The sequence below is a fragment of the Protopterus annectens genome, chromosome 11.part0 (assembly GCF_019279795.1).
Source record: "Protopterus annectens isolate FY-2018-M chromosome 11.part0, PAN1.0, whole genome shotgun sequence".
NCBI classification, from domain to species: Eukaryota; Metazoa; Chordata; order Ceratodontiformes; family Protopteridae; genus Protopterus; species Protopterus annectens.
In genome coordinates, this window is record NC_056745.1 from 915,556,494 (window position 1) to 915,579,445 (window position 22,952).

The window sequence follows — 22,952 nt, forward strand, 5'->3', positions numbered from 1 at the left end:
GGATAGGCTCAAGCAATGCATAGAGAAATCCAGCGAACAATTGCTACCTTGGAAACTGGCTTGCCTAAGAAGGGTTTAGCATAAGACACGAACAGCTGATCAGATTTATAAAAAGGGTTCGTCCTGTGTAAATAAAATCTCAATTGTCTATGGACACCAAGCAGATGCAGCTTGTATTCCTCTTTGTTCTGGAAGTTAAGAGAAAAAAACTGGTAAATCGATAGTCTGATTAATATTGGCTTTTGAGGCCACCTTAGGAAGGAAAGATGGATTAGTGCGCAGCAACACTCTGTCTTTGTGAAAGATCATGTAAGGCACCTTAACAGAAAGAGCCTGAAGCTCTGGCACTCTTTTGGCCGAGACAATGGCCACCAAGAAAGCAGTTTTCCAGGTTAAAAACTGCAAATCAACTGAAGCTGCAGGTCTGAAGGGTACAGAAACCAATGCCTGTAACACTAAGGTAAGATCCCACGGCGGTGTAGTGTCCTTAACTGGAGGTCTAAGAAGAAAAGCACCTTTAAGAAAGGTCTTACAAAGTTTGGAAGAAGCCAAGGAGGACATATTCACCCCCACATGGAAATTAGAAATAGCTGCCAGTTGCACTTAACTGTAAAGGAACTAACACCCTGATGAAAGATGCTTGCCAGAAAATCTAGGACTGCCAAAAGAGGTGCTGTGAAAGGGTCCAAAGCCCGCTGAGTGGCACATATGGAGAAACGTCTCCATTTACATTGATGCACCTTTCTGATGGAGAATTTGTGAGTCACTACCAAAATGGACTTTACAGGGGATGACAATCCGGGAGTCCTGATAATCATGGGAACCGGAGCAGCGAAGCCGTGAGCTTCAGACTGTCCAGATCTGGGTGAGGGCTCCCTGAGGGATGAGAAAGAAGATCCGGAACTGGATCCAACATCCATGGAGGAACAACTAGATGAGACCATAGTGAGGGGAACCAAACCTGGTGAGGCCAGAATGGGGCAATGAGGATAACAGTGCTCCCCAGCCTTCGAGCTTTCTGAAGAAACTTCGACACAAGAGGAAGCGGTGGATAAGCATAGAGGAGACTGGGAGGCCAAGCATGAACCAGTGCATCTCTGGAGGCTTCCCCCTCCGGGGGGGGGGGGGGTTTCAGAGAGAAAAACTCACTGCATTTCCCATTGGAAGGAGATGCGAGGAGATCGCAGCAAGGCCGACCCCACTTTAGAAAGATCTGTTCTGCTACTGAAGGATTCAGAGACCACTCGTAAGGCATCAGGTTAGATCTGCTGAGCCTGTTTGCTATTATGTTGGACTGCCCCAAAAAAGTGAGTTGCTATCAGAAAGTGGATGGTGGACATCGCCCATTCTCACACTCGCATGGCTTCTTGACAGGGAATATAAGATCTGGTTCCTCCTTGTTTGTTGATGTACCAGACTACTGACATATTGTCTGTCTGAACAGCAATCATCCCTAGAGGAAGATGAGCATGAAGTGCCTGCAATTCAAGAAGGACCGCCCTCTTCTCTAGAACGCTGATATGCAAATTGGTCTCGGAGGGGAACCACATGCCTAGGACTACCCTTCCTGAGCAGTGCCCCCCCCCCACAAGCTGGGAGGCATCCGTGGTCACTGTGGTTTTGGGAAAGGCAGGGTGAAAGGAGCATCCCTTGAGGAGGTCCAGGGATTGAATCCACCACCGAAGGGAGTCCTTGCATACTTGAGATTCTCACTGGAAAGGATAGAGGAAGGTCTAAGAGGGACCAATGGACCTCAAGTGTCCATTGAAGAACTCTCATATGAAGGTGAGCATCGGCAGGAGAATGATCATACCCACCATGGAGCCCAATGCCCTTAGAACTGCTTTGGCTGTAGATACTTGAGCGTAAAGAATTTGTAACACGTGTAATCTTAGACTGTGTAACCTGTCTGGGGTGAGGGAAACTCTCATTTGAAGAGTGTCCAAATGCACCCCAATAAAATCCAGAATCTGAACCAGAGCTAGAGAAGATTTGTTCAGACTGATGGTAACACCCAGTTTGTTCGCTAACTGAATGAAGTAATCCCTGGCTTGGCACAGTAGATGCTCTGGAGGGGCAGCAAAGAGACAATCGGCCAGGTACAGAAAGACCCGAATACCCTGGAGCCTCAGGTGAGCCTCTACAATCGCCATCACCTTGGTAAACACTCTGGGGGCTGTGGTGAAACCAAAAGCAAGGGCTCGGAACTGGTAGTGACTGGGTCCCAGCCAGAAGCAAAGAAACCTCCGGGAGTGCCTATCTGTCCATTCTGATGTTGCATTACGCATCCTGGTGATAAATCAAGCACATCCGGTCTTTGGCCTGTAGAAAGAGCAGGACAGAATGAAGAGTGACCATCTAGAATTTCGCCTTCATTACTGACAGGTTCAAAGTGGACAGATCCAAAATTGATCTGAGGTCCCCCGATTTTTTTGGCACTAAAAATAAGCTGGAATAAACGCTGTATCCAGACTGGTCTGGGGGAACTGGTTGGATGACTCATTTCTACAGCAGCTTTCCTATTTCTAGCGCTGCTTCTCCCACTGCCTGGGTGGGATGTCTGGGAGGAGCTTGTTCGGACGGGGATGCTCCTTGAACAGAACAAAATATCCTCTGAATATGATTCACAACATCCAGCTATCTGTTGTAATGGACTCCCATGCCTTTGGGTGTAGCGACACGTGACCTGCGACTGCCTCCAGAAATGAATAGTCGGGCAACCCCTAAAGAGTGCTGCCCGAGTTTCTCTGAGAAAAGTGTTAGGTACCCAAAATTCCTAGGACCCCCTCCTCCTCTCGGGTGGCATCTGCCATGACCCCCTCTGCCTCTGGGGGATGGAGAAACGTCAGCATCCTGGGAAAACGCCTGAGACTTCTGGAACTACATCATCTTTGTTCCTTGTTGATTCCAGGAAAAGGAACTTTGAGGAGATGAGAGGCGGATCCTGATGGCAGACAGTGTCTTCCCATCCTTCTCGCTCTGGACCAGTGTCTCTCATCGATTTCTTGAAGAGGGAAGAACCATCATAAGGGGCGTTGGTAAAAGACACCTTGAAGAGCTCCGAAAATTGACACAACAGGAGCCAGGCGTGATGCCAGATGGCAACGCCTGTTCCAGCTACCATTGCGGCTCCCTCCATGGCATGAGAGAGCAGTCACATGGACATCAATCAAAGAATAAAAATCCGTGCGGAGTAAATGCTCAAAAAGAAAAAATGGCAAAAAATATTAAATAAAACACTTGATATTTGAGCAAAACAATGAAGGGATAACAGTCAATATAGCAGCGTTCCGTGGCCAAGTAAGCTTCACTCAAGTAAGCTTCACTCAAAGACAAAATAATCCAGCGTAGCCCAAAGATAAAAGCCAAAACGTTAATTGTAGTAGACGTCGGTTAGCGCTTTCGCTAAGTAGCTTCTTCAGACCTCAGTACAGACAGCAAATGTGTAAAAACTTCTTAAATATAAAAGAAAAAAGGCGCCAAACCAAGTGCACCAATGAAAATACAGAACTCATTGTCTAAACTTGTTGTCATAGCAAGAGTTTGTGAATAGTCAACAGATGCACAACTGCCATAACTACAAACATTAATATGAAAGACACATAAAATAAATGGTAATAAAATAAAATAAAATAATAATCATAGCAGTAAAAATATATAATAACATATAATATGTTATGATATAATAATATATATATGCAAAACCTCAATATATGAAAAGTATATAACAGGCAAAAACTAAATATGCTGTTTATGACACCCCCTAGCTCATTTATGATATCTCAATCTTCTAAGCTTCAACAGCGGACGTAATGGGACTCTCCCATTAAGGCCTGGTGACATGTCAGCCCTGAACTTAATAATCCAAGAGGTCTCTCTGGCCTCGGTATAATTCTCAATGTCCCCCCTTCTATATGTTCTAGAAATCTGTTCAAGTATTCTGAACTTGAAATAATGAGAAGCATATTCATGCACATGTTTAGCAAGTGCGTTGTGTAAATGACCCTTCCTAATATTGTACACATGTTCACGTATCCTGTCCCTCAGGCAACGGTTGGTTTTGCCAACATAAAACGCGGGACAGGATACACACGTAACAAATAGACGATGTCTTTGGACATACAATCACCATGTGTTCGTATAGTGTACTCTCCTAATCCCAAGGGATGTATAAACATGGGGTCTGTCAAGATGAAGGAACAGAAGTTGCACCTATTGCATGGAGCCATATAGGTTCCATGTCCTGTTGGTCGAGTGTATACCATCTTTGGATAGCATAAGATGTTTTTGAGGTTCTTTTTGTTACGATACACGAACCTTGGCCTATCACCACTAATCTCCTTGATTTTCGGATCCACCGATAGAATGTGCCAATGCTTAACAAAAATGTCTTTAATGTAACCTATGTCTTTTGTATAGTAAATAGGAAAAACAATTTGTTGACTCTGTACAGGCAAATTAACACTATCCTGTACTTCAGTGCTACTCACTGAATAGTAATTGTGAGCTCCACTTGAAAAATATGGCATAGCTCTCGTAGCTCTGAGACCCTCTATATCATCCATGCCTGTGCTAATATCTAAGGGGCTATAACTGCGTTCCCTCAATCTATTCTCAAGGTCCACTACCCCCCTACTGTATGCAGAAACATCAGGTGTGTATCTAGATGTACGCATCGCTTGTCCACGTACAATGTTCCTATATACAAAGCCAGGATGCATGCTATGACGATGTAAAAGGGTGTTCCTGTGACAAGATTTACGGTAAAGGCCTGTATTCACCATCCCATCAGTTAATTTCTCAACATAAACATCTAAGAACGGGATGCGTGTATCGGACCAATCAATGGTGAAACTCGAGAAGTCTATAGTTGTATTGATCTCACTGAAAAAACACTGTAACTGTGTTGGTGTACCTTTCCAAACCAGGAAAAGGTCATCCACAAAACGCCTATAAAATGGTACATGTTCCTGGTACATGGGATGTTGAAAAAGGACCCTGTGCTCCCATTCAGCCATAACTAGGTTGGCGTAGCTATTGGCACAAGAAGTGCCCATAGCTACGACATCCCGTTGGAGGAATATACTGTCCTGGAAGCAAAATACATTGGAAACCAATACTGTCTCCAATAAAAGAAGAACCAGGTCTGCGTCAGGTCCTGTCATGAGACTTGATCTCCTCAAATAAGTGCCAATCATTTCCAGACCATTCTGGTTTGGGATCACTGTGAAAAGTGAATTGACATCCATGGTGACCCAAATAATGTCTCCCACATACGAACAAGTGCCGACAAATTGGTATAGATCTAACAAAAATTGTTTGGTATCCTTAAGTATAAAGCCATTGGCTTCCACCACAGGTCTCAATCTGCCCTCAACATAAACTGAGAGTGGTTCAGTGGACCACCCTCTGCCAGCCACAATAGGTCTCATGGGTGGAAATCTAGGGTCCTTATGGACCTTAGGCAGACCCTGTATGACCGGTAATAGAGGATGTGCAACATAAAAGTACTCAAACAGAGATTGATCTATAACTTCATTCCTGAGTAAATCTGTAAGTACCATTTGCACCCTTTGTATAATATGATCTACCCTACATCCTGTGATGGGTATATAGAATTTATCATCTGCCAGCATGTTCTTCATATCCTGATGGTATCTATCCGTATCAAAAATCACTATCCCTCCACCCTTGTCAGCTGGTCGTATTGTAATGTTCCTGTTCTTACTCAAAGTGTTCAAAGCCTCTCTCTGTTTACGTGTTAAATTAAATTTATGTTGGTGGCGTGGACCATATCATCCTTGTAACTTACAGAGGTCGTCCTCAACCAGTTTACTATAGGCCGCTACAAGAGGGTGTATTGATGGTATAAAGGTACTGGGTTTCCTATATGTGTGACTTGGCACAATATCCATCCCATTGAACTGTACCTTTAATGACAAATTCCTAATAAATAACTTAAAATCTCTTAACGTTTCAACATGTCTGCTATAGGTGGTGGGGATAAATAGACCTGGTTCTTCTTTTATAGCATGCATCCTGGCTTTGTATATAGGAACATTGTACGTGGACAAGCGATGCGTACATCTAGATACACACCTGATGTTTCTGCATACAGTAGGGGGGTAGTGGACCTTGAGAATAGATTGAGGGAACGCAGTTATAGCCCCTTAGATATTAGCACAGGCATGGATGATATAGAGGGTCTCAGAGCTACGAGAGCTATGCCATATTTTTCAAGTGGAGCTCACAATTACTATTCAGTGAGTAGCACTGAAGTACAGGATAGTGTTAATTTGCCTGTACAGAGTCAACAAATTGTTTTTCCTATTTACTATACAAAAGACATAGGTTACATTAAAGACATTTTTGTTAAGGATTGGCACATTCTATCGGTGGATCCGAAAATCAAGGAGATTAGTGGTGATAGGCCAAGGTTCGTGTATCGTAACAAAAAGAACCTCAAAAACATCTTATGCTATCCAAAGATGGTATACACTCGACCAACAGGACATGGAACCTATATGGCTCCATGCAATAGGTGCAACTTCTGTTCCTTCATCTTGACAGACCCCATGTTTATACATCCCTTGGGATTAGGAGAGTACACTATACGAACACATGGTGATTGTATGTCCAAAGACATCGTCTATTTGGCTACGTGTGTATCCTGTCCCGCGTTTTATGTTGGCAAAACCAACCGTTGCCTGAGGGACAGGATACGTGAACATGTGTACAATATTAGGAAGGGTCATTTACACAACGCACTTGCTAAACATGTGCATGAATATGCTTCTCATTATTTCAAGTTCAGAATACTTGAACAGATTTCTAGAACATACAGAAGGGGGGACATTGAGAATTATACCGAGGCCAGAGAGACCTCTTGGATTATTAAGTTCAGGGCTGACATGTCACCAGGCCTTAATGGGAGAGTCCCATTACGTCCGCTGTTGAAGCTTAGAAGATTGAGATATCATAAATGAGCTAGGGGGTGTCATAAACAGCATATTTAGTTTTTGCCTGTTATATACTTTTCATATATTGAGGTTTTGCATATATATATTATTATATCATAACATATTATATGTTATTATATATTTTTACTGCTATGATTATTATTTTATTTTATTTTATTACCATTTATTTTATGTGTCTTTCATATTAATGTTTGTAGTTATGGCAGTTGTGCATCTGTTGACTATTCACAAGCTCTTGCTATGACAACAAGTTTAGACAATGAGTTCTGTATTTTCATTGGTGCACTTGGTTTGGCGCCTTTTTTCTTTTATATTTAAGAAGTTTTTACACATTTGCTGTCTGTACTGAGGTCTGAAGAAGCTACTTAGCGAAAGCGCTAACCGACGTCTACTACAATTAAAGTTTTGGCTTTTATCTTTGGGCTACACTGGATTATTTTGTCTTTGAGTGAAGCTTACTTGAGTGAAGCTTACTTGGCCACGGAACGCTGCTATATTGACTGTTATCCCTTCATTGTTTTGCTCAAATATCAAGTGTTTTAGTCACATGGACATGTTGGCAACCATTTGGAGAGTGGCTATTCAGGCGAACGCCTTTTTGCCCTCTGCCAACATGGACTCTGGGGTCAACTCTGTGATTTCCTTCACTAGATTTCTCTCTAGTCAAATGACGTGTGCCATATAGTTCAGTGCCCTCACCGAAAAGGTTACTGAAACATATACTCGCTTCACAATATGGTCCATCGCTCTTGATTCTCGATCGGGGGATGAACTGTGGAGCTCTCCTGCACAAGTTCCTTCTTGGTGGTGCCTGCCACCATCATCGCATCTACCGGGGACCCCTTGTTCCAATGCGCCCTGTCCAATGGGGGCTCAACACTTTGTCGGGGCACTCTGGAATGGTCTCTACGGTGTCCGGCTCCTTCCATGCCCTAGATGTTATCAGATCCACAAGTGGATCAGGAGGAGGGGACACCCAAGAGGTAGATAGGCCCGAGCCGAATGCCTCCAGGATTACGGACTTGCCTGAAGTCGTTTTTTGGGGCTGATCACCCCCCATTGGCAGAGGAGCTCCATGATGTCTCCAAAGGAGACATCCTCAAGGGGTGACCTTGGGGAACCTTCCCCTTCATCCAAGTCCGTCTGTTCTATGGGGGACTCTGGAGGAGAATCCAAATGTCTCCTCTTACACATATGTTTGCAAGGCACCTCCTCAAGGGGACTCTCTGGGAAGGCCTCACAAACCTCTTGTTGTTCCAACACCGGTAATTCCTGGTTCATAGCGACCACGGGCTGTACCTGAGATGGCAAGACGGTCAGAACCACACTCAGAGCCAAAGGGGTCAGGATGGAGTTCGACGACGAGATGGTCAGAGGCTTTGACACCGCAAGAACCCTCTCCACCGTGTCAAATGCTGAGGGGAAAAGAATCTCCTGGGATGCACTAACCCAACAGGGGAGTTGGAGCAGAGCCTCCAACAGCAGAGATGCCAAATGGAATGCTCCGCTCTGAAGCGCTCGGAGCAGAGGGCACCCCCCGGAACCGATACAGAGGCTATGGCTCAGAGAGCTCAGTTCGATCTCATCGGATCCAAAATGCTCAAGGCAACAGCCAGCATCGAGGTACATGGTATTGTCAGTGCCAACTCCTCGACCCCGAGGGTCCTCAGATCCAAAAACTCCAAAACCACCGGTCAGATCGGAAAAGGAGTTACTGGTCAGAAAAAAAGGTTGCAAGGAGCCCCCTCCAGAGGGAGAGGGCGCCGGCAAGACCCCCATCTGGATCTCAGTGCAGATAAATCTCCGCATCATCTTGTCCATCTCCGCTTCACTGAGACTCCGGGTGGAGCAGGAGGAAGCCACCGAAACTGGTTGGGAGTGCTGGTGGGGAGAAGACCTAGCTGGGGACCGGCTACGAGTCTCTTCAGACTCGAAGAAAAACCTGGGTGAGTGCAACCGAGGAGACCCAGGCCTAGTTGGAGGCCTGACTTCGGGTGGTGAATTCGCCTGCGAAAAGCGGTCTGTGGACCACTTGCGAGACCAGTCTTTCGTAGACTTATCCCCTTCCCCAAACCTTTTGCCAGGAGTTTGAGTCCCTGAGGCTGGGGAAGAGGAAGTAGATGCAGCAGCCGCTGCTACCCCTGTGGGGGAAGAAGGGACTGTAGTCCCTGAAGAAGGGAGTAAACCGTTTAGGATAAGTTTGTGGCACCTGTCCTTAAATGCCCTGGGGTTGAAGCCAGCACAAATAGGACAGGGGGACTTAAGGTGGTTTGCACCTAGGCAAACCACGCATAGTGTGCGCCCATCCACCAGAGACAGCTTATGGCCACACTCTGTGCATTTTCTAAAGCCTGCTTTAGGGGCTTCTGACATCCCCATATCAGGCCCAAACACACACACACACACACACACACACACACACACACACACACACACACACACACACACAGGCTCTCTAGATAGGGAAAGAGAAAGAGAAGTGAAAGCTTTTTTTTTGTCCGACGCAGATGCGGGGAGGAAAGAAAAGATATAAGGAAGAAATAACATAGAAAGTCTGACGTTTTATTCACTTATGTGACCTACTAGCTGGAGCTCAGAAACCACACTTGTAACTACGATGGCGGCAAACGAGATCTGAAGGGAGACAAGGGGGCATTGTGGGTAAGGGGAGGAGTCTGGAGCTTAGATCCTTAGCTGGAAAATGCATCCATGTCAGATCCGATGTGGATCCGAGACCCACAGGTTGAAGACCAAATGAAGTAAACTTCTTCAGATACTATTTTACAGAATGACTTGCTATTTACTGTGAATAAGCACAGAAACAATTACTCTACTTTGAAAGAAACTGATGAAAAAGTAGCCAGTATTAAAAAAAGAAAGACTGATAAATGTGAGAGACACAGGAAAGATTACTTCCAAGGAAAAGCCCATCTGGCACCAAAAGTTAATGTTGCTCAAGGTTCAGGTACTAGATATACTGGCTTTGGTGCTTTAGGGCATGGAGAATCTGTTACTCACAATGTCAATCTTGTGAACAGACAGGCTGATGTCAGTGGTGAATTTAATAGTAGTGCAACACCCTATAATGTGACTGACCCTTTAGAGTTCCCCCTTTATGGAGATCCAACCGGTTGAAAGACAGGTCGAACACCAATTAACAAAAAGTAATGGTAATTAGGTATGAATACAGCTTTTTCAACAGGAAGGCTCGAAGAGGGGGAAGAAGGCAGCAAAATTAAATCACACTACCAAGGTAATCAATTCGGGCTTGGCAGGAGAGGTCATTACCATAGATGGGGTGGTATACACTCTAGGTCAACTAAAAGTTTTTAACTAGAGTGGCCTGGAACTTAATTCTAACCATTTTTACATCTTTAGCAAGGGGTTTACTTTTGTACCATCATCTCATCTTACCACAGAAGCATTTTTGATTGATTTTAATTTCTAAGGATGATTAACCTACAGGTTATTTTTTGGACAGAATGTGATTTGCCCCAAGGGAACTAGATTCACTACAAAAAGTACCTTCAATCCTCCACTGCACACTATATTAGCTAATTCTGAATCTTTAGTTGAACAAGAAACCAGACAGTATGTTAAAAAGAAAAACTGGAAAATTTCTATCCTCACTCAACAAAATCTTGAACGAACTGTTCCAGAAGGATGTTCGTATCATGAACCCAGATAAGGGGGGGTGGTGGTGGTAATTATGGATTACAAGATGTACACAGCCAAAATGTTAGAACTGTTAAATAGTGATGCCACTTAGTCACAGTTTATTTGGAATGAAATTCAGATGGCATACAGGAAAACTGAAATGGTATTAGAGGCTAATCTTACACAGAGTTTGATCAATAACATTTTACATAATTTCTCTTCAAAACCAGTTATTCCAGCCATTTTAGGATAGCAAAGCTACACAAGAGTATCATGGATCCCCCCTATGACCTAATGTGGATGATCTAGGTTCTAAAACCTATCCCCTCACAGTTTTCGTGGACAGAAAACTTAAATTGGCTTTAAAGTCATGTAAGCCCATGCTAGCTGATTCATGGGATATTTTTAGCAAAAGTAACCAAAGAATACTATAGTCCCACCATTTATTTCTGACTATTAATATTAAACAACTTTCCACTGTTATCCCCCATACCCTGGGTTTACAACGGTGTGAAAATATATTGATAGGGTGTGAATTTTTAACACTCAAGATTTAAGATTGGTTACTGAAAGTTTGGAATTAGTTTTAACTAACAATTTCATATATTTTGAGGGGTAAATACTATAAACAAATGAGTGGTGTTACAACGGTGGCTGCTTGTGCCCCCCATTTTTGCTAATATAGTATTATTAAATTGGGAACAAGAGTGGGTGTTTAATTCCAAGTATTCCCCATTAATTGATCTGTATTTATGATTCCTAGATGATATATTTCTCAACTGGAGAGTAAAAAAAAATGAACTGGAAAAATTTATATTGTTTATTAATTCGACCACTGATTTTTTTGGAATTTACTAGCAATATAGGGGATGCTGAGATTCATTATTTGGATATAACCCTCCTTAAAGACCTTGAAAATGGTTGTTTTAGATCTAGACTTTTTAAAAAAGAAAACTTCTTCAATTCCTATTTATATTTTAATAGTGATCATCCCAAGAACCAGAGGAAAAGTAATGTTAAGGGATGGATGGTTAGAGCAGCCTTCATGACACCTGTTCATGAATATCTTGTAAAAGAACTGGAATATATACAGGAACTTATTCTAGAATAAGAGTACACTGAATACACAGTTACAATTACAGAAGAGGGGTGTTAAATGGCTAGAGTACCAAATTTGTTCCCCTTTTCGGGAACTATACACCCAACAGCAGTGAGTTAAGCAAGTTTGGTTGTTCTATACCAGAGGAAGTAATGACAAAAGGGTCAGGTGGTATGAATTACAACAGGTCTTTTATTATGAAATACAACAATGATATGGTCAAACTTCAGAAAGAAGTAACCCAATACTGTGAATTACTTCCCAAAATGCCAACCACTCTACAAATGTTCTCCCAAACCCATTTATACACCTACAGAAGAGGTTACAATGCTAAGAATATCCTGGACAATGGTGAAAATATCTACTGACTATAGTTTGCAGGGGACATTAGAGTGTGTTAAGTGCCATCAATGTGTAAATATGGCAAACAGTGGAACTGTGCCTTCCTAATACTGGTGAAAACTTCAGAGCAAGTAGATATTTAATTGTACTACTAACAGAGTTGTATACTTGGCTTTTTGCCAGGTGTGTTTCTCCTACTATATGGAAAAGACCAAACATGCCCTGATGAACACAGTACATGAACATATGTAGGAGGTTAATAAAAAGGTAGAAAACAATGCCCTTTATAAGCATGCTGCCACATGTCTCCAAAATAGATTTTTATTTTGGATCCTGGAACATGTTGATATTAACCCAAGAGGAGGGCCATGGGAGTACCTTACTTGAATATCGTGAATTAATGTGGCAGTTATGATTGTTTGTACTCCACCAGATCCCAATGATTTATTATTGGTTCCCTGTCCTTAAAATGAGAGCAACAAGGTTATAAATCCATTCATGTTACATGGAGTGTGATTCAAGTGTACTATGTTCATTTTATGTTAAAATATTTAGTAACTTTTTTGAACACTTTCATAACACTTGATTTCAAAACAAGGTTTTAAACTCATGCTTTTTTCTCTAGTACTTCATTTATAATTTTATCTGGACAGACAAAGATAGCTTTTATGGCTCATCTTGTGGAATTATTGCATTTTTTTTTTAATTCTTAAAGTGTGTTGTGAGCCCCAGGAAGTGATACAATGGTCATTTCTTTGTTGTGGTTTTATTTCTATATATATATATATATATATATATATATATATATATATATATATATATAATGTGTCTGTGTATGATATATATATATATATATATATATATATATAAAATGTGTCTGTGTATGATATATATATATATATATATATATATATATATATTATGTGTGTGTGTGTGTGTGTATGTTAAACAAGAATCATTCATTCTGATGAAGTCTTTTCAAAAGACGAAAGCCCTAAATAAATAGGGGATATTTTACAAATTTTGTTTGGAAGAGAAGTGTTTTTTGTGTTTGCTATTGGTGGAGGTATCCTTTTCTTTTTTGTGTTTAGTTTTAGTCGGTGGCTTTGGCACAAATCTGTTGTTTGTGTTAGCCCCTGCTTTAATATGTTACCATCGTTGGAGGACTTGATGACTGCACTAAGTTTGCAATCATCAGCGAACTTGGAAGCCAAAGACCATCTAATTAACCTGGACGTCTGAGAAATAAATTCATCAGTAAAGGTTCCAGCACAGATCCTTGTGGTATACCACTAGTAACTGGTATAGTGGTAGAGGTGGAATCACCAACTTTGGCACTATGTGTTCTGTCGGTGAGCCAATTAGCTACCCATCTAGTGATGGAAAGGTTAATCTCCAGCTGGGAGAGCTTCTCAATGATACCCGAGTGGGAGACTGTGTCAAAAGCTTTGGCTAGGTCAAGATAGGCAGTACACACTGTCTTACCTTCATCCAGGTCTTTGGTGACTTTCTTGAAGAAGTCTACTAGGTTTAACAAGCATTATAAACCCTTAACAAAGCCAAACTGGGTTATGTCTAGAGTTTTGAGGTCGCCTAGGCCCTTGCTGATAAGGTCCATGATGACTCTTTCTATGGTCTTGCAGATGAGGCTGATTAGACTTATGGGTCGATAGTTCCCAGGGTCGGTTGATGTCCCTTCTTTGTGCAAGGGGATTATTGTTGCTTTCTCCAGTCTGCTGGAACAAAGCTGGTTCTCAGGCTATGGTTAAAGAGAACACAAAGTGGGTCCACAATATCCTGTTTTGGACTGTTTAATAAATAACCAGAGATGTTATCTGGTCCCACTGAGGCCATGTTTTCAGCCTTGGAGAGTGCAGATATCACCTGATTTCTAGAGATATTTACTAGGCAGAGGACTGCTGTCAGGTATGCTTTGGGGTATGGCTGCTGGGGACAAGGGGAGTGAAGTTTGCTCCAAATCTGTCAGTGAGCAAGTTGGCAATTTCCTCTAATATACTATGAGTGGTACCATCCACTACCAGTTTGGAACATAACTGGGAATTCCATTTTGGATTTCTGACATAGTTAGAATATCTTAGGATTATCCTTAGCTAGGGGTACTATTTTCATTTCATAATTAGCTTTACAGGACTTGACAAGATTTCTGATTTGCTTGTTCAAGCTGTGGCGGGAATTCTTCCTCTACTGAGTCAGTTCCATACTGTTCTTAGACATCAGTTTCTTCCTCCTGTTATACAACCTGTTTACACTTAAGATCCACTAGGGTGGCCTGTTTTTTCAAGGGGACCTGGTTTTGATCCAGTCAAGTACAGCAGAATCTACACAGTTGCTTAAGTGTTTATAGAGGGTATTTGTGTAAACTTCTGCATAGCAGTCATTGTTGTCTGTGATTGCTGGGGTTATAAAACTTTTTACAGAATTGTTTAGCAGATTGTAGTCTGCTTTAAAAAAATTTTTTAGCTTTTTTGTTCTTGCGGGGTAATCAAGTCCAACAGTTACTTCGAACAAAACTGATTTATAGCCCGATCTAACTAGGGAGGGCATCACACATGGGGGGAGTGCAGTGACCTCCCAATGTTGGGTAGTACTATGTTTATGACATTTGAGCCCCTTGCGGAGGAGCATTTGTATTGACAAAGTCCAGAAATCTCTGAGCAAGTGTGTTTGTGCTTGCGTGTGTCACCCAGTCGATTTAAGAGTACTTGAAATATCCCATGACCATGGTGTTTGGCTGTATGGCGAGTGACTCCAGTAGGTCCAGGTAGGCGGCGTGCTTTTCTTAGTTCATGGTGGAGGATCTACAGCTAGCAATGACGTGGTAGGGTATTTTGCTTTTAACTAACCGGACATGGAGTAGTTCAAGATAGTCATACTGTTTGAACAGTCTTGAGGTGTACTTGGCTTTAATGAAGATGGATACACCTCCACCTCTGGTTCTTTCATGGTCATTTTGAGGTCTGAACATGTGGAAGGCATTGTAGCTTGCACAGCCTTAAACCAAGTCTCAGTGACTGCACAGATGTCTTCATCTTACAAGGTGAAGAGTGTTTCCAGAGAGTGCAGTTTCATGTTTAGACTTCTAACATTAAGCAAACGAATTTTGAGTTTGTCTTGAGTGGATTTTGTTCCAATGGAAATTTTGTTGTTTTGACATTGTCTAAAATAGACACTATGAGGGAGGCAAGCACCTTTGCCAGTGTCTGAAAGCCTAGAGGAGACACGTGAAGACCATCTCTAGCAAAGCAACTTGGCCTGTTAACTATGTCTTCGCAGGCTGACAGATACTGGATCCCACTGGACTGACACCAGATGCTAAGTCAATTGAAGTCTATCATTTTTTGTTTATATTGTGACATCATCTTGGGTGATGGTAGAATGTTGTTTAGAGCTAGGGTCATACCTGCCTGGGACACACAGTCTGAGCGTTCAGTCATGTCTCTCTTCACATAGTCCAGAGAGATACGTCTCAAGTCATTCACCCCAAAATGGACTAGAGTCATAATGGTACTTGTTAAATGACTTGAATGCAAGCGTGATTTGACGGATCCTGGCACCTGAAAAGAAGATGACCATGACCTTCTTGTCCAGCCTGGTAAGGGGAACATCTGAATGTTTCATTTGGAGTCGCCTATGACCAAAACATTAGGTTTTAAGGTGTTTTGCCTTAGGGGCTTATTTGATGAGACACTGGTGTATGTGTTATGTGTAGTGGTTTCTATTTGCATAGCAATGCGTGCAAATGGTTTATGTTTCGCAGGTCTCTGATCTTTCGGTAGGCTTCTAGTGAGTACCTACATGTATGTGTGTTTATGTACCATGCATCATTAAAAAAATGGTGATGTATAACCAGTCCACAGGAAAGACACCATGAATAGATGGTATTCCTGTGAAAGTTTGGAAGGTAGAAGGGAAAAAACTAATAAGGACCTGGAAGATTTCGTTGAACAGTATTTTAAGGGAAGTAAATACTGTGGGAAGAAATAGCCAGGGAATTGTTATGGCTAGGCTTGTATAGGCCCTAGGGCCGATAGCCTAGTACCAACCTATGAACCTATGTCCTTATTTTGTGTGAGAGGTGAAGTTTGTGTGCTGACAACCTGTTTGATGCATGGTTTGTTGTTAAATAAGCAAAATGATTCCAGTTTCATAGTGTAATTACATCTTTCACATAGGGTACTTGTTTGTTCTACCAGTAGGTGTTTGCAAATAAACAGGAGGCAATCACTGTATTGCCTCAGGGTGCACCTGTCAATCAGGCCGGCTGGAGAAATGATCAGAAACTATCTATCCATTAAAGCATGTTTTTATCGTATGTACTACTATGGAAGGGGGTGGGCTAGTTAGACCAGATTTTGCACTAGGACTAACAAAGGGGCTTACTCCATTGAAGAACAGGGATGATAAGGGTGTAAATGCTGCTCAGTGAGCAGCCAAGATGCCTGCAGTGAGCAGGGAAGCTTGGGAGGATTCCACTGACAGACGTCTAGGGAAAATTGTGTTTCAAGGCATTTGCATCTATACAGGGCACAGCTAACTCCTGCAGCACAATGTGCAGCAACACACAAAAGTGAGGCTTAAGTATAGACGAAAATAAACACTTTTTAGCTAGTCTACCAATAGGAAAGCACACAATGAACCTTCTTCCAGCAATCCAACTCAGACAAGGCTAGATCTATACTCTTCTGCTACAAAAGTGCACAGCAGCCATTCTTAATGTAAGATGGCCAGTTTAGTATTCAAGTGGATCAAAAACAGGCTAGATTTGGCAGATCTGAATCTAGTCTATGCTATCTAAGGTAACAGTACAGTTAAAATCACATGCAGAGAATGATGCAGTCGCAAAGAGTAAAAAACAGAAATAATGTGGCAATTACATAAAATACAGTTTAACAAACTCAAAATATACTTATTTTCATCCTCGGATGCCTGGGATATCAGCATAAACACTCTGGACCTCTGGCAAAAAATGCCAAACGTAGAGCAGCTCTGGTTAATACGGAAAGCAGCTCTATCAGTCACAGACAAAAAAATATAGGTTTACTTTCCTGACCCCGCAGGGAATCACCAGCAATGTTTTCGTTTATGCAGGCTTGAAATCTTTTCAACAAAAAACAAAGGCCCAGAAATGTGTGTTTAAGAATCACTCAAGAGACTTGACCAATGGGAAAAAAACATGTAAAATGTATAGCCTATATAATTTAATTGTTTATCTCTCACAGAGAACAAAAACACCAGGCCAAGCAGATTTCTTAAAACAGAAAACAAAATGAAGCAGGTAAAACAGAAAGCAGCTCTATCAGTCACTCATAAAATCCTAGCTGACTCGAATGAATACCTTTGTTCCATCAAGACACACCAACAACAGTGACATTTTCTCACATTCTGCTTCTCTTTGGGTCATCATTGTTTTGAGAAAAATGTCAAATGTTTGCATCCCCTGCAACAAAACCGCAATGGTCCATATCTAGAAGTGTTGTCAACATCTCTGTTAGCTATCTTAGCTACTATAAACAAACACTTTATAATTATGGCTTAAAAATGAAGAGGGGTCTACATGAAGTTCAGTTTGAAAGATCATTACCCTCCAAGTACAACAGTCACCACAGCTTTTTTCCAAGATACTGTTGCATTCCTCCCACCTCCCCCACCCCTTTTTAAAACATTGTTAAACAAAACTTTTCAGATCTTTATCAATTCTTTCTCTCCTAATTTCCACAGGAATATCATCTGTTCCTGGAGCCTTCCCTGTTGACTGATTACGTATCATTTTAATTTTATCTCTTCCTATCTTGGCTATTAATTGCTGAGGTACACCTTACTTTAACCTTGGCATTAAGTCTTCCAAAAATATCTACATTTGTGCCTTTTATTGGTTTCTACATTCCTCTGCTTTATACAAACTTTCCTTAAATTTCCAAAATATCTTTAAACCCATTTTCATTTGGAATCAGATTATAAAATGTTAATTGCATCTATACTATTCAAAAGAACGGCAAAGGAGTTAACAACTTAGGTAGACAAGAAGAAATAAGGTTTTGCGGAGAGGAGGCAAATACTAATATCAAAATTCTACAAAAAAATCTAAACTGAAAAATGTGATAGTCATGAGTTGCTGATAGAAACTCCCATAGCTAACTGAAGCTTGAGTGCAGCAAAGGTTGTCATAAAAGTAAGATAAGGAGTCACATGTAAACAATCCTGTTAAATATTTAAGTGTGAAAGACCATTAAGTAAACCACATGTGTAAAACACAGATTCATTATAGGAAGAGGTGCAGCAGGTCAGCCTTCCTGAGCAAGTGTTTAAGAGTGTGGATGTGGGAAGAGGGAAGGCACTGTGATCCCTGTAGTGATATGGAGAGCACATCCCCAAGTCAAGGCGACAGGTTCCGAAAAAAAACACCTTCTTATCCCTGATGCCGGTGAGGGCAAAAAAAAAAAAAACCCTCATAGCAGTCTGAGGTCCCCTTCCCAGGTGGCTCTCACCCTAGTAGATCCTGAAAATGATCGCCAATCACTAGGAAAGAAAATGGGCTTGACTTTGACAAGGGCAGGCTTGACGTCCAAAAGGTGAGGGCAGAAAGAAAAAAAAATGGTTTTAACTTAGTAAAGAAGAAAACAAAGTAAAGAAGCAAGAAATGGAAAAGTGATCCTCAATCAACACTGAGGGATGTGTTTCACAGTAGCAGACTGCAAGTTTAAAACTAATTAAGAAGTGAACCACGTGGAGCTAAATGAATACTCTAGTGTGAATCATAAATATTTTCGGTCATCACAAATGAGGTGCTGGCTCTGAAGCATCAAAGCCTGAAAACAGCATAAGGCCAGTAAAACTGAACACAGTGCAAGCCTAAAATCTTCTGAAATAACTGCTGACTCTACAGAAAGTTATTCCACAGCCAGAAATTAACAGTAACACATACACAAACACAAATAAAAGCAAAACCCTTTAGCAAGTGAAGATAAAGTAAAATAAAATGTTTACCAAAAGAACACTGGTCCTCAAATGAGAATCTGGAGACCTGAAGAGAAATCTGCCACATGTTTCTAGCAGAGTGCAAGCCATTTCAATATGGTGGTGAGAAAAGTCTGACAGAAGCATCTGTAGAAAAAATATATATACATATATAAAATCAGCATGGTTAATTGCAATTTTCACCGGCAAAATATCTTAATACCTATTTAGCAAAACTGCAAAGTTACAACTTGGGTAGAACAGAAGTGCTCCGGGCATAACATTAGGCAATGAAGCAAAGCAGCAGAAGGGGCTTACAGTATGGCAATCGAGTCAGATGACTAAATGAGTATTCTTGATCATCTTATCTAGATGAACATAAAAATATATACTTTTCATTTTTTTCTACTGCAAAGATGACACCACCTGTGCCGGTCTACTAACGATAAGACATTTGTCTTAAAATAATAAGCCAGCTTTACATTTCAAAGTCCACATAATAGTGAAAGTTAACAGCATCATTTAATTTCATGTAGAAGATTCATTACCTACACCAGTATTTCAAAATAATAACTATAAAAGATTTCAACATACCCAAAAATTTTTAACACAAGCTTTTGCAGCTTATCAACCATACAACCAGCACAGGCCTATGAAAGGATGGCAATTTTTTCTTATTGATGTGATGCTAGACCAAGCAACAAATATCAGGAGGACAAAAAAAGTTTCAGTTCTTTCCTAATGAACGCATGCTCATTTAATGTCTTTTCTTGGTTGCGTAAGAAATTCAAATGGTTGAAATCACATTTACTTAACTGTTCTTTTGGTTGAAACATATTTGGATACACAAGGAATGCATACATTTCATAGACCTTCAAAACAGTTTTTGCAGGCTCTCTCTCTTTCTACCCCACAACCCAAATAATTCCTCTATACTACTTTAAACAAGTAAGCATATTTAAATTAAGTAGTTGCTGGAATTAGTATATAATAGAACTCAGAGGTGGGAGGACCACTTGTATTTTTTACACTTTAGTACATGTCAATCACATCTACAATGCAAAGGTCATGAGCACCTAGATGATCTCTATGAGCAAGAATGACAAGCATTAGATAATATCCAGCTTCACATGCTAGTTAAGAGAATCTTATGTTACAGAATAAGAGATGACTACTTTCACTTTATGGTGACCCTCAGAGACTGCAAATATGTAATGTTCCAGGCATGGGCCACTGTCAGAAAAAGGGCATGGGCCTTAAAATTCTACTGAGCCAATGCAAAATAACATAATGGACTAATGGCACTCTGAAGGCAATCCAACACTCAGGTCAGTTCAGTAAAATCAGTTTTAATATCAAAAAACAAAGTGAAAGCACAAACCATGAAAGAAATCACAAACACTCAACAAACACTGCGTTTTCATCCAGGCAAAGACTTCAACAGATGTATCCCACAGTTCCAAACTCCAGTCCTTAAATACTGCATTAATTAAAACTAATTAACCAATAATAACCATATAAAAGACTGCTCTAAGATGTAAAAGCAAAATTACCCTAAAAAACATTTTTTTAAAAAAACATAAATGTAACACCAAAAATTGAAATATATCTGCATATACTGTAAACACCATTTCTTTAAAAAATAAAAAAAATATATATATATATATATATATATACATATAAAATATGTGTGTGTATATATATATATATATATATATATAAAAAAAAAATATATATATGTGTGTGTGTGTGTGTGTATATATATATATATATATATATATATATATATATATATATATATATATATATATATATATATATACACACACACACATACACATATATATATATATATATATATATATATATATATATATATATATATATGTATGAGTGTGTACACATACACACATACATATATATTAATAATTCAACATTAAACTAATTTAATAAATATAATACGTAAAAAAGAGGTTATGTCTTACCATAACGTTCCATCTGTATTGTTGATCCTCGTTCAGTCATTATGTATGGGTATCGGTTCTGACCTCGGAACCGAGCCGGCCATCTTCCAAGCTCGTGTCAGCTACAAACTCTTGAGCTAAACTCTTACCCAGAATTCCCCTCTCCGTTACCTCAGATTCAGTTTGCAAGTCAAAAGAAGGTAGAGGCTACCTCTGGTCAAATGACATAAAAGAACCGAATGGTGAGATCCACTAGAAGCCACAGGAGGGGGAAGGAGGGAGGGTCGTAATGACTGAACAAGGATCAACAATACAGATGGAACGTTATGGTAAGACACAACTTCATTATGTGATATTATTAATCCTTGTTCATTCCTTACATATGGGACAGAGTCCCCAGCTACCTCTATTCCTGGAAGGCTCTCATGGAAGGACATTCCTGAGCACCACAGAATCAAAAGATGCTCTTCCCCTAAAGGCCAAATCTAATTTGAAATGATTGATAAAGGTATGAGGCGTAGCCCAAGTTGCAGCTGCACAGATGTCATGTAAAGAAGCTCTGGTATGGAGGGCAGCAGAAGTTGCCACCGACCTTGTCGAATGAGCCTTTATGGTAGTAGGCAATGGAATATTACGTTGTCTATAAATGAAGGTCACAAGGTCTTTCAACCATCTAGCTAATGTGACCTTAGCAACAGCACATCCTAATCTAGGTTACGAATAGGCCAAAAATAACTGGTCTGATTTACGAGAGGCCTTAGTCCTGCTCAAGTAGAAGTGAATTTGCCTGTGAATATCTAGGGTATGTAGGCAATACACTCCTTTGTTTGAATGATTGGGGAAGAAAACTGGCAATTCAATGGTTTGATTAATGGACATTTCAGAGATCACTTTTGGCAGAAATGAAGGATTAGTTCTCAAAGACACTCTATCCCTATGAAAAATCAAGTATGGACACTTGATGCATAAGGCTTGCAGCTCAGAGATGCGTCTGGCAGAAGTAATAGCGACCAAAAACAAGGTCTTCCATGACAAATATTTGAGGTCACAAGAAGAAGCTGGTTCGAAAGGTGGCACTGTCAGAGCTTGCAGAAATAATGACAGGTCCCATGGTTGAATAGGTTCTCTAAAAGGGGGCTTCAGATGATTCACACCTTTTATGAAGGTCTTGCATAATTTGTGTGACATAAGAGAGGAGTCTTGGACACCCTCATGGAAATTAGATATTGCAGTCAAATGAACTCTAATGGTAGAGGCCGAAAGACCCGGTCGGCCAGATACTCTAGTATTATCGACACCGGTGCTGAGAAGGGATCTACTTGTTTTTCTTTCAGCCAACAGGTAAATCTTTTCCACTTGCTCAGATAAGTAATTCTAGTGGAAGACTTATGAGATGCAATAAGAATCTCCCGTACTGGTAAAGAAAGATCATTCTGCCTGGCAATCAAGGGAATTGGAGGAGCCAAGCAGTGAGCTTCAGGCTGTCCAAGTTGGGATGAATCAGGTTCTGCGGATGTGAGATCAACCCCGGGGTTGGATGGAGAATCCATGGTTGATCTAGCAGGTGAGGCCAAAGGAAGAGGAACCAAATCTGACGAGGCCAATATGGTGCTAAGAGGATCACCTTGCTCTTCAACTGACAGGCTTTCTTCAGAAACTGGGGAATGAGGGGGAGAGGTGGGAATGCATAAAGAAGACCCGAGGGCCAATCGTGGACTAGAGCGTCCCTGGGTGACTGTCCTGGAAGGGGAATCAGAGCAAATAGTTGCTGGATTTGTAGTTGGTCAGGGATGCAAAGAGGTCGCAGAAAGGACAGCCCCAGTGGTGAAAGATCTCCGCCACTATCAAGGGATTCAGGGACCACTTGTGAGGTTGTAGAATGCACCTGCTGAGTCTGTCTGCTATCATGTTGGAACTCCCGGGAATGTGCGTTGC

At 41.0% G+C, this 22,952-nt stretch overlaps 1 protein-coding gene across 2 annotated transcripts in view; it reads right to left on the reverse strand.

Moving 5' to 3' along the window:
- UPF2 (UPF2 regulator of nonsense mediated mRNA decay) overlaps positions 1-22,952 on the reverse strand; it is a 2,519,933-nt gene that overhangs the window by 1,622,236 nt on the left and 874,745 nt on the right. For both annotated transcript variants that reach the window (XM_044088310.1, XM_044088311.1), the window contains exon 11: positions 19,084-19,200. In XM_044088310.1, coding sequence (XP_043944245.1) covers positions 19,084-19,200 — 117 coding nt within the window. The remainder of the gene's footprint in view (positions 1-19,083; positions 19,201-22,952) is intronic.